The following is a 13195-nucleotide window of genomic DNA, read 5'->3' as shown; positions in this document are numbered from 1 at the left end:
GAATGCAGCCCCTTTGGTGGTGGTGGTGGTTATGTGCCGTGGAGTCGATTCCGACTCATAGCGACCCTGTATCGGGTTTCTGAGGCCATGAGTCTTTACGGGAGTAGAAAGCCTCATCTTTCTCCCACAGAACAGCTGGTAGTTTCAAACTGCTGACCTTAAGGTTCACAGCCCAATTTGTAACCAATACACTACCAGAGCCCCTGTGGACATCTTGATTTTAGTTTAATGGGAACTGTGTTGGACTTCTGACCTCCAAAACTGCAAAGTAATAAACAAGCGTTGTTTAAACCATTTCCAGGTTTGTGGTACTTTGTTACAACAGCAACAGAAAATGAACTTCTTGTTAAGTGGCGACTCCTCATTGTGACCCTATCTATACTAGCAGAACATACTGCCTGGTCCTGCAACATCCTCACCATTGTTATGTTTGAGAGCATTGTGGCAGCCACTGTGTCATTCCATCATCTTGAGGGGCTTCCTCTTTTTTGCTAACCCTCTACTTACTGAAGGAGCTCTGGTAGCGTAGTGGTTACGAATCGGGCTGCAAACCGCAATGTCAGCAGTTCAAAAATACCAGCTGCTCTGCGGGAGAAAGATGAGGCATTCTGCTCCTGTAAAGATTAACAGCCTTGGAAACCCTGTGCAGGGTCGCTATGAGTCGGAATCGACTCCACGGCACATAACAACAACAACTACTTACTTGAGGCCTGGTGTGGTGCTCTAGGATAAACACTCGATTGCAATGTCAGTTTGAACCACAAAGTTGGCAGTTCAAATCCACCAGCAGCTCCTTGGAAACCCTATACAGGGTAGCTATGAGTTGGAACCCACTGGTCGGCACTTAACAACAACAAAAGCTGTTTGCACTGCTGACATTCTATGATTGTATTAGGAAAAGAGTGAAGGAAAAATCAACAACCGTATTGTTAAGTGCTATTGAGTAGGTTTCTACTCATAATGAACCAGTATAGGATTTCCTAGGAGTGGCTGGTGAGTTTGAACCGCCTACCTGTGGTTCAAACTGACCTTGTGGTCCTGCAGCACCACACCAGGATGCCAAAAAAATATGCAGGCAGGGTGAAAATGGATGATTAAAAAAAAAAAAACTGTTCCAATCAAGGAAATAGAAAGAGTGAAGTAAGCTTGGTCACCTAAACAAGGAAGTTGGCTGAACCTCCTCACAAGGCTCAGCAGACAAGCTGCAACCAGTCACCTGAGATCTGATTGGTTGGCCATGGCTGATTCTAACATTCCTTTCAAGGGCAGCTGAGGCCTGAACTGCAAGCAGTCAACCTTAAGTTTGGTCTGAGATAGGGAAACAGGGGGTAATCTTGGAAGTATAGGTTGAAGGCCTGAAGATAAATGATTCTGGAGTTTCCTGAACTCCAGCCAAGGCAGAGCAGGAATGAGAGCTCTGCCTTGGAAGAAATTAGTAAGAAAGTTGTTTCTAACCTGACAAAACAAATATTGAGTGCTTGAATGTAGCCATTTTGAGAACTTTAACTGAGCACTATCTGATGCTCCCCCCACATACCACCCCACCCCCTTTTCCTGTTCTTGATCTCTTAAGTATATGCTTTTATAATGTTAATGTTTGCTTAGCCTTGAAGCCTGGTCCCCCTTTGTGCAGCTTCTGAAAAGACAGACTAATTCTGGGGGAACCTAACATTTTGTTAGGTTTATTAGGACATCAGGAGGACGTTCTTTACTGGGAGGTGGCTGCCTGATAATCAAGCTGTTTCTCTCTCTTTATCTGACATGTTTGTGAAGTGAACTCAATCACGCCAGGGCATCAGACCCAAACTTGCACTGACAATACTGTGCTAGGTTGCTTGGGCTAGGCAGTCAAAACAGGGTTCAATCTCTGTCTTTGGCACGTGAAGATGGAAGAGATAGTAAGTTATTTTACCTCTTTTGACCTGTTTTCTGATGTATTAAATGGATATAAGAATTGATGCCCCTCCCCCCTGTGGCGGTGTGGGTTAATGCGCAGGACGGCAAGGTTGGTATGAACTGCAAGGTTGGTGGTTCAAACTCACCAGTCATTCCTCAGAAACACTGTACAGGGTCGCTATGGGTTGGAATCGACTTGGTGGCACTTAACAACAATGACAACATTACACTGTTGTTGTGTGCTGTTGGGTCACTTCTGACTCACAGTGGCCCACTATAGTTTCTGAGGTTACGGGACCAGAAAGCTTCATCTTTGTCCTGAGGGGCAGCTAGTGGATTCAGTTTGTAATCCACTATCCCAACTTGTCCCCCACTAAGCCACCAGGACTTCTTTCTATTACACTAGAGAGGACAATAGATTGGCACAGTGGCAGCAGCAACAATGGACTAAACAGTATCAATTGTGAGGATGCCAGAGAACCAGGCAGTGTTTCATTCTGTTGTGCATAGAGTCACTGTTAGTTGGAACAGATTTGATGGCACCCAACAACAAATTTGTTTGAACCGCAAGGTGGGCCAAGGTTGGCAGTTCAAGCTCACCAGCTGCTCCTTGGAAACCCTAAACAGGGTCGCTATGGGTCAGAATCGACTTGACGGCACTTCACAACAACAACAACAGTAAGAGAGGTAAAGATTTAAGATGTGCTGAACTCTTACTATGTACCCAGACTGTTGTGTGCTTATTACCTGCTGTGGAGTCAGCTGCTGAGCCTTGGCAACCCCATGCCTAATGAAATGAAACTGCTGCCCAGTCCTTCGCCATCCCCAGGACTGGTTGAGGACCAGACAGACCATTGTGATCTATATGGTTTTCATTGGCCGCTTTTCAGAATTGATCGTCAGGCCTTTCTTCCTACTTCATTTTAGTCTGTTCAGCATCAGAGTAACACACAAGTCTTCACATGGCTGTGCAAGAGGTATGTTGTTGTTAAGTATCATCGAATCGGGTCAGATTCATAGTGACCCTGTACAGGGTTTCCAAAGAGTGGCTGGTGGGTTTGCACTGCAGAGCTTGTGGTTCAACCCAACCTTGTGGTAGAGAGCTTAACCTATAGCACCACACCAATACTCCGGTGCATGAGCTATGTTGACTGGGAATTGAACCCAAGTCTCCCACATGGAAGGTTCAAAGATGATAGCAGATAAATTGCATTTATTCTAGGGTTTTCTAACCCATGAAAAAAAAAAATTCACTATAAAGAAACTCCTGGCCAGGATTGATCTGCCAGGGGCTTTTCTTCACCCAAAATTGCTAGTTTGTTCTTTCCTATTGTAAACCAGGCTGGCTTAATTTGAATTTCCAAAGATAAACTGGGTGGAATGCCCAGAACCCTCTGGGCTCCTGTTGTGGCATGACAGGATAAGCACTGGACTTCAAGGTTAGTTCAAACTGCAAGGTCAGTGGTTCAAACTCACCAGCCACTCCATGAAACCCTGTACAGGGGTCACTAGGAGTTGAACCAACTCGATGGCATGCAAGTCTCATAGTAACTAGCTTTTTCAAGCCATTTGCCTTTTCTGGAATAAAAATGCATATGGAGTCTTGGTATGGCGCTGTGGATTAAAGCGCTAGACTGCAAAGTCAGGCTGGACTGCAAAATCAGTTTGAACTGCAAGTTCAGCGTTTCAAACTCACTAGCTGCTCCTTGGAAACCCTATACAGGGTCGCTATGGGTCGGAACTGACTCGAAGGCACTTAATAACAATATGCATTTAGGAGTCTTAGTGTTGTGCTGTAGGATAAATACTGGGCTGCTAACCACAAGTTGGACTCCTGGTGTGGCACTATAGGATCTGCATTGGACTGTGAACCACAAGGTTGGCAGTTCAAACACACCAGCTGCTCCTCAGAAACCCTATGCAGGGTTGCTATGAGTCAGAGTTGACTAAACGTCACTTAATAACAACAACCACAAGGTTGGCAGTTCAAACCCATCAGCCACTGCTCGGAAACCCTATACAGGGTCACTACGAGTTGGAACTGACTCTTCATGGCAACATCTACCTGTGGTTCAAACATGCATCTACGAGAGTGAGTAAAAAAGATCCGTACTCTGGTTGTAGAATTTATTTTCATCAACTTTTAGAAGAGACAAATACGTTATTTTTTGGCATAATCTCTTTGCTTTTCAATACACCTTGTCCAACTATCAACAAACTTTTACACTCCATTATTAAAAAACTGTTTTAGGCTGAGCTGCCAGCCACATCACTGTGCTCACTTCTTCATCAGAGGTGAATCTTCGTCCTCAAAGGGCTGCTTTCAGGGGACCAAACTGGTAAATGTGCAATGGAACAAGATCAAGACTACAGGGAGGATGTTTTAACACCTCAAAACCAGGAAGCTTTTGCAGAGTCGGAGGAAACAGATACGAATTGTCATGCAAGATCTCAATGCCCTTGGATAGCAGTCCTCTGCATTTACTCCTAAGTGTAGGCTCCAGCCCTTCAATGAACATCTCACTGTAAGGAGCGCTGTCGATTGTTAAACCTTTTTCCTGATAGTATTGTACTGCTATCAGGAAAAGTTTCAATAATCAACAGCGCTCCTTGCAGTGAGATGCTCATTAAAGAGTTGGAGCCTACACTTCAAATTAAACTCCAAGGAGTGTTATCCAAGGGTGTTGTCATCTTGCACACCGCTGCTCAAATTACTGACACTCCACAAAAACTTTGTTTTGAGGTGTTAAAAACCTCCGTGTAGTCCTGATCTTCTTCTATTGGACTTCCACCTGTCTGGTCCTCTGAAGGCAGCCCTTTGAGGATGAAGATTCACCTCTGATGTAAAAGGAAAGTCAGTGGTGCATTTGTGGCTGGCAGCTCAGCCTACATTTTTAATAAGGGAATATGAAAGCTTGTTGACAGATGGACAAAGTGTATTGAAAAGCAAGATTATGTTGAAAAATTATATATTTGTCTTTTCTAAAAGTTGATTAAATTATGTAGCCAGAGTGAAAGGAGCTCTGGTAGCGTAGTGGTTATGAATCGGGCTGAGAACCTTAAGGTCAGCAGTTTGAAACTACCAGCTGTTCCACGGGAGAAAGATGAGGCTTTCTGCTCCTGTAAAGATTTACAGCCTCAGAAACCCTGTGCAGGGCCGCTATGAGTGGGAACTGACTCCACGGCACATAACTACCACCAGCCAGAGTGAGGATAATTTTTGACTCACCCTCGTAGAATAGCTGCTCAGAATAAATCTATGTTCAAATTTTGCTGAGTTTGGACTATTTTTAATATAGATAATTACTGCCTGTTCTAGGCCATTATAATCAAGTACCTAATTTAATCTTTGCAATTGTGAAAGAAATTAGTAGTTTCATTTAACAAGTGAAGAAACTGAAGATAGTTAAGCGACTTGCTTTTCCAGTAGAGCAGAATTGGAACTCAGGTTTGTCAAGACCTGGGTTATTTCCAACAAGTCAGTCTCAATGGAGACTGTACTTGTGGAAGAGTTTTGTGAACTATAAAGTGCTAAAAAGTACAAGGTCTGCTAATCCAGAATGAATGCAGAAATGTAAGTTATCCAGCAAGGACACTGATTGGGTGGAATGGCCTTTCTAAGGAGCTTCCTTTGTTTGTTGTTGTTACGTGCCGTCGAGTCGGTTCCAACCCATAGCCACCCTGTACAGGGTTTCCGAGGCTGTAAATCTTTATGGGAGCAGAACGCCTCATCTTTCTCCCGCGGAGTGGCTGGTAGTTTAGCTCTGTTTATATTTTAGGCAGGCAAGTGATAGTTTTTTGAAATGACTTTTGAAACAATGGCAATGTGTGAAAAGAACACTGGTCCAAGAACCAAGAGATTTTCTAGTTTTAGCTGTGACCCTGAAACATTAATCCAGAGCTTGATAAATCAATCGTCCTTTCAAACATAAAATGAGGAATCAAGTTAGAGTTGATTGCCAAGGTACCTTTAGCTAAGGCACTTCACAGTGACTCAAGTTGTGGAAAGCACCTGGGGAGCCCATACTAACCTCGGATGCTTTTGCTGTCTTCCACACTTAACATAAAACAACACTAGTATACAAATGACAACTTCAAGCAGGGAGGCTTAAGCACTGAGGCAGTGATTGCGTGCTTTTTGTTATTAGCTGCCTGTCCCTGGGTTACAGCATTCAGGGGTAAACACAGATCATTCCATAAAGCTTGGGTAGGAGCAGGGACAGGTTAACCAGAAAGCAAGGTAATAAGTTTCATCTGGTGAAAAACATATGCAGTGAAACTGTTCGCTACTGTTGAATAAGTAAGCACAAGTAAGCCCGTGTTTACCTTGTTTACTGGGTACTCCCACAGGGAGTATAAATTTAAAGCTTTGATTCTGTAGAATGTTGCTGTAGAGTTGTGAGACAGGCCAGCCATTCCTGGAAGCAGTATCTTTGACAAGGTGAAAATCTATGGAATTGTTCACACCAGATTAGTAAATAAGCACAAATAAACCTGTGCTCATTTTGTTTACTGGTTTATCCAACAGTGGGTAGGAGGAGAGTGAGATGGATTTCAGGAAAGAAACTTAAATCCTGGATGTAGCTATTTGTTACTTTTACTATTTTTATTGTTGTTAACTGCCATACCGTTGCTCCTAGCTCTGGAGACCCCATATATTAGTGCAGAACTGCTCCACAGAGTGTTCTTGGCTCTCATCATTATGGAAGGAGTCCAGGACTCCCTGTACAGGGTTGCTGTGAGTTGGACAACACTTAACATGCCAACCAATCACCTATCAATTAAAAACTAGTCCTCAACATGGCAGGCTCATGTGTCAGAGCAGAGTAGAACCGTGCTCCATACCATGGAGTCCTGTGTGGTGCTGTAGGATAAGCACTAGATTGCTAACCACAAGGTTGGCAGCTCAAACCTATACCAGCAGCAACTCAGAAACCCTGCACAGGGTTGCTATGAGCCGGAAAATTCAACACTTAACATCACGCCAACCAAGAAGCCCTGGTGGCACTATGGGTTAGGCACTGGACTGCTAACTGAAAGGTTCCTGGTTCAAACACACCAGCTGCTCTGAGGGAGAACAATGAGGCTGTCTGCTCCCAAAAGATTTTGTTTTGGGAATCCTACATAGGGTCTCTATGATGTTGTTATGAGCCGTGGAGTCGATTCCGACTCATAGTGACCCAGGACAGGGTTTCTGAGGCTGTAAATCTTTACAGGAGCAGAACACCTCATCTTTCTTCCGCGGAACAGCTGGTAGTTTCGAACAGCTGACCGTGTGAGATTAGCAGCCCGATTGGTAACCACTATGCTATCAGAGCTCCTTTTAGTGGCTCTGTGAGAGGGCATTTAACATGAGTTGGAGTAAACTCAGGGCTGGAGTCTTTGTTAGGTATGTGAACCACTCCCTCCTTTAACATACATGTACCTATTGCAGGACCAGTTTTCCAGTAACTTGTTTACCTGTAAGCTCTCTACCCAGTGAGTTCTTAATACACCTATATTTACATAAACGACCAAGAAAAGCAAGCAAAAAATAGCAAGTAGTTAGTTTTTACAGCTGATTACAATAGTCTTTTAAAAGCATGTCACTGCTTAGAAAAATGTATGAATAGCCAGAATATAAGGCCAATTATGGGCTGGCTGTAATTATTAGGGAAAGTCATTAAACTCTCTCAGAGCTACTATACCTTGGGATTAAACAATTTGCCCAAGAGCTAAATGGGAATAGTATTACCTACTTCAGAATAGGGCTGGGTGGGGTTCATGGGAGATGAGAGCTTGTGAAACCAGAGTTTGACTTCTCCAGGAGGGAGAACCAAAAATTGGCCCATTTCCAAACCACAGCAGACCCACCCTACTGCAGTCTGAATTAAATCTATCTCAGAAAATAAGCAGAATGGCAATATGAAATACCCACTCCAAAAACAGGGTTAGAATTTTAAATAAAAGATCTGAGTCATGGGAAATGAAGAGATCATTGTGGTACAAATCCGGGGCACGTTTCCACAAACTCCATCTTTTGTTTTTGTTTTTTGCCTTTTTCATATTTTATTAAATTCATGTTTAAAAAACAATCATAGTAACATTATCAAAGACAATATATGTACAAACATTTTACAAAAGAAAACATTATCAATATCAGTTGTAACAGGGTGAAGACTAGAAGCCGAGTTTCTGGGGTAGAGTCTGCCCTCAAATGAAGACATCTAAGTGTATTCAGACAGCTGGACAAGACTCTTTCCTGGTGACAAGCATATGTGGTGGGTAATACAGTCGGTGTTAAATGAGGTACTATGTAGGCCCAATTAACAAGCTCCTCTTCCCATCAAGAAGGCCAGGATACAAGTGTAGCTAATCAAACACCTTAAACCCTAGACAGTAAAAACGCTGTTTCCCATCTAAACCCATTAAAACTTTCAAAATCGATTCCATCATTCACAAACGATGCTTGAGTTGTCCTCGCTTGCTTCTTATACAAAATCAACACCATCCTTTAACTTTCAGAGTCAGATTTCTTGTTGGATCAAAAGGAAAGGAATTTTAGAAATGCTTCAAGAAGTCAGAAAGACAGGTATCCCCGCTGGGACCAGGATTTATTGAACTCAGTGGTTGGGAAAGGGAAGATTTGGGAGGAGAAATATCTGCTTCCTGTGTGCCAAGAATCAAGAAGCATAGCTCACTTTGATCTGGGAAGATCTTGAAAGCAGGTGTATCCCACCTCAACCCTGCCCCACCAGGTACCTACAGGCTCGGTTCCTTATTCAACTCCCCCATTTCCTTGATCTCCACCTTCTTGTACTTTCCTGACTTCCTCCGGTTGGTGATCACCAGGACGACCACGCCGGCAACGAGGGCCACCACCACCACCACGATCACGGCTATGAGACCGGCCGTGAGGCGCTTCATGGAGAATTGGGGGGGCTTCTCGTCCAGGTAGTAGATGAGAGTCCGCTCCACGAGAAGTGGCTGGCCACGCACGCGCATGTCGAAGGCGCCAGGGCTGGAGAAGAGCGACTCGCCCTTAACGTCCCTCTCGAAGTAGTAGGCGGCGTCGGCGATGTCCACATCGCCAGGAGCCTTTTGCGATGCGTTCTGTCGCAGCTCGATCTGGATGGTGGGCTCCTCGTAGTGCACGTCAGTCAGAAACCTGGGCTGCAGTCGGTAGCGCTCGCGGAAGAGGCGCCGCAGTTCGGCATCCAAGTCCGTGTGGTTGAAGGCGCTGGCTGCCGGGCGGTGGCGCAGTTCGATGAGGATATGGTGGGTGCGCACTAGCTCGTCGCAAAGCAAATTCTGGTCGCCCTTGTCCGTACGGCGTACGCCCACGGAGTTTACGCACCAGCACACCTCGGTTTGGTTGCACTGGCGGGCCTTGAAGCGGCCCTCTCGGTCGCACTCGGGGTCATACAGGCCGTCGTTGTCCACGATCGCGTGCTCGCTCGGCCGCACCAGCGCACGGCCGCTCTTGGAGCGTTGCATGCGCGCCTTGAGCAGCAGGCACTTGGAAGTCAGCGTGGCGCAGTTGACCTCGTGGTTCGTGCCGAGCGCCTTGCACCGGCAGCGGTTGCTCTGGCTGTCCCAATTGCATAGGGTCATCTTGTTAGTGGGGCAAGTACAGTTGTCCTGTGCGGTAGCGTAGCTGCTCACCATCGCCAGCAGCAACAGCGGCAAAGCGAGCACCGGGCCCCGGGCCATCATGGGACCGTGGAGCGAGGACGGGACGAGGACGGATGAGGCGCGGGCTAGGTTTTAGCTGTCTGGAACTGTCTTCTGGCGTCTGCCGCCTGGCCGCTCCCTCTCTCTTTTATACTCTGCCCGACCTGCCTGTCTGGTTTGGCCACCAACTCATGCATAGGTATTTGGGTGACACATCTTGCAGTCCCCTCCCCTCCTCCCCCCCAAATGCACACGGAAGGCTGAGCCGGCCTAGGTCGCCTGCGATAGGATCAAGGGAGCGGAGGCAGCTCCCGCCCTCTGGCCTCCTCCAGACCGAAAGCCCAGGAGAGGAAAACCGATACTCACTGCCTCACTGCCGATTTCGGAAACCCGCCCCCAGCCCACCTGGGAAGGGAGGGACCCGCCCTCGGCACAACCTCTAGCTGAGGACATTGGATCTCCACGTTGTTCTGTGGGCCGGAATTCTCTAGAGTTTGAAAAGTACAGCCAGGGACTCGATTCTCACTCCACCTTCCATCCCCAAGACTTTGAACTTCTTTTCTTCTCCGCGTTTCCCAATCTGTCTCCTGCACATTGAGGTTTCTGGTTGAGAAAAATGGTTTGCTCTGCCTACTGAGAGGGAGATTGGTATTCATACCCACCCAGCAGCACTGTAGAATAAAGGTCTGGCAATCTGTTTTCATAAAGATTACAACAAAGAAAACCCTATAGAGCAGCTCACTCTATCACATGGGGTCGTCCTGAGCCGACTCCTCTGTAGATTTGGGTTTTATAAGTTCTTTCACTCCTTCCTCTTTTCATAATTCCCTTAATAACCCATTGCATCAAATTGATTCCCACTCCTAGCGATTCAGTATAGGGATTCTGAGGGTGTAAGTCTTTACAGGAGCAGAAAGCCTCATCTTTCTTCCGTTAAACTAAGCAGCTGGTAGATTTGAATTGCTGACCGTATGTTAGAACCCCAGCACTTATCCTATAGCCACTAAGGTTCCTTAGTTCTGTAATTATTGTTTTTATGTGTCATCGAATCTGTTCCGACTCATAGTAACCCTGCATAGGGTTTCGGAGGTTGTAAATCTTGGTTGGAGTAGAAAGCCTCAGCCAGCAAGTGTAAGGCTTACCCACGACCTTGTATTTGCAGTCCAGTATTTATCCTACAGAGCCAGCGCTCTTCCCAGATTCCGTAATAGCAAACGTTTATATAGTTTGCATTTCATAAGTGTCATCTCATCCTCATGGCAGTTCTGACAGATATGAACTACTATTATGATGCAGCTGAGGCTTAGAGACAGATCCAAAATCTTTTCCCAGAGGGGAAAAACTATCAAGTAAGTTTTCTGAGATTCCGGAGAGGGGTCTTTGGCAACTGGCCTGTCTAATTTGGGACCTTAAAATGCATTCTTGTGGTAACAACGTGGTACCAAATCTGAAAGAAAGGTTAGGGAAACAGTTCTGTCACCATATGCCAAACCTAAACTTACTGTCATCAAGTCCATTCTAACTCAGTGACCATATGTTGTTGTTAGGTACCATCAAGTTGGTACCGACTCAGAACAACACAACAAAACACTTTTATTACAAAACACTTCCAGATCCTGTATCAATTTCACAATCATTGCTATGCTTGAGCCCATTGCTGCTGCCACTGTACCAATCCATCTCACTGGCCGTCTTCCTCTTTTTTGCTGACCCTCCACTTTACCAAGCAACATGTCATTTTCCAGGGACTGGTTCCTCCTGATAATATGTCCGAATTATGAGGAGCTTTTTCCAATACAGGTTAGTTTGTTCTTTTGGCAGTCCATGGTACTTTAAATATTCTCCAACACCATAACTCAAACGCATCATTCTTCTAAGGTCTTCTTTATTTATTATCCAACATTCACATACATATGAGGTTATTGAGAATACCATGGTTTGGGTCAAGTGCACCTTAGTCCTCAAACTGACATCTTGGCTCTTGAATGCTTTCAAGAAGTCTTGTGCAGCAGATTTGCCTACTGCAATGCATCATTTGATTTCTTGACTGCTGCTTCCATGAGTGTTGATGGTTGATCTGAGCAAAATGAAGTCTTTGACAACTTCAATCTTTTCTCCATTTATCTTGATGTTATTTATTGGTCCAGTGGTGAGGAGTTTTGTATTCTTTACATTGAGGTGCAACCCATCCCGAAGACTGTGGTCTTTGATCTTCATCAGTAAGTATTTTAAGTGCTCTTTGTTTTTAGCAAGCAAGGTTATATGATCTGCATATCACAGGTTGTTGATGAGTTTTCTTCCAATCCTGATGCCACATTTTCATATAATCCATCTTCTTGAATTATTTGCTCAGCATACAGATTGAATACTGAAAGAATACAAACCTAGCACACACCTGTTGTTATTAAAACAACAACAACAGTGACCCTATTGTTGTGAAGTGCTATGGAGTCACTTCCAACTCATAACAACCCTGTATAGGGTTTCTGAGGAGCCACTGGTGGATTTGAACTACCACCTTACAATTCAAATCAATCTTGTGGTCCAACGCTTTCTCCCACAGTGCTACACTAGGAGTCCTCAGTGGCCCTATTATTGTTGTAGGTCTGTGCCATTGAGTTGGTTCCAACTCATAGCAACCTGTATAGGGTTTCTGAGGAGCAGCTGGTGAGCTTGAATTGCCAACCTTCTGGTACAAACCAACTTTGCTGTCCAGCACATTAACCCACAGTACCACACCAGGACTCCTAGTGGTCCTATAGGACACAGTAGAACTGTCTCATAAGGTTTTCAAGGAGTATTGGTATGGTGCTGTCTGATAAGCATGGGACTGCTAACTACAAGGCTGGCAGTTCAAACTTACCCACCTCTCCTTGGACACCCTATACAGGGTTACTATGAGTCAGGACCATCTCGAAGATATTTAATAACAGGGTTTTCAAGATTGTAAATGTTTAAGGAAACAGACTGGCACATCTTTCTCCTGAGGAGTGGCTGGTGGAACACTACCACTGATGTTCCATGATCAGTTCAGTGCTTTAACCATGTCACCACCAGGGATAAAACCAGGTGTCTTTGTGTCCACTATATTAAATTTTCTGTTAATTGATTTCCCCCCCCTTCTCCTTTGTACACACACACAATTTATGTATAGATTCAGTATAAGGAAAGGAAAGGAAACAAATTCTTCAAAAGAACCAGAAGATTATGAGTTCTTTTAACAATTTGATTATAGAACAAATCACTACTTGTTTTTTCTGTGTTCCATACAGTAACTAAACCACTTCAAATAATAAAAGCAGGGAGCCTGGGAGAAACTGCTTGTTTGCCAGTGTGTGGCTACTTTAATGGGACCAGGCATTGCAATCTCTTTTTGAATCATTGAGAAAGTCCAGGCTTTCAAAGCTGTGGTAAAATTAACAATAATTAGCAAGGTATAATTATTCCCAACTCCTCTGTCAAAGTGCATTTTATATATTCAGCATTTAATGAGCACCAGCAATAAGAAGAGGGTGTTGTTCAGCACATGAAGCCAGACAGGCCTTTGCTCCATTAATTTTCAAGCAAATCCTGAAGCAGGCAGATTGAAATGTAATTATTCTGCCTTTACAGGTAGAGGCAGCAGAGATGTTTGAGGGGCCACGTC

The 13195-nt window shown here is 44.7% G+C and overlaps 1 protein-coding gene across 1 annotated transcript; it reads right to left on the bottom strand.

Moving 5' to 3' along the window:
• Positions 1-8637: 8637 nt before the first annotated feature.
• TACSTD2 (tumor-associated calcium signal transducer 2) lies at positions 8638-9588 on the bottom strand. The gene has a single exon (XM_006862491.1). It carries the CDS (start codon positions 9586-9588, stop codon positions 8638-8640), a length of 951 nt encoding a protein of 316 aa, XP_006862553.1.
• Between the last annotated feature and the right edge of the window lie 3607 nt (positions 9589-13195).

Source organism: Chrysochloris asiatica, unplaced genomic scaffold, assembly GCF_000296735.1.
Source record: "Chrysochloris asiatica unplaced genomic scaffold, ChrAsi1.0 scaffold00048, whole genome shotgun sequence".
NCBI classification, from domain to species: domain Eukaryota; kingdom Metazoa; phylum Chordata; class Mammalia; order Afrosoricida; family Chrysochloridae; genus Chrysochloris; species Chrysochloris asiatica.
This window is presented reverse-complemented; position numbering and strand designations above follow the sequence as displayed.

What these genes read in the sequence shown, in the direction of transcription:
- TACSTD2 (XM_006862491.1), bottom strand. Translation starts at nt 9,588, where the DNA reads ATGGCCCGGGGCCCGGTGCTCGCTTTGCCGCTGTTGCTGCTGGCGATG.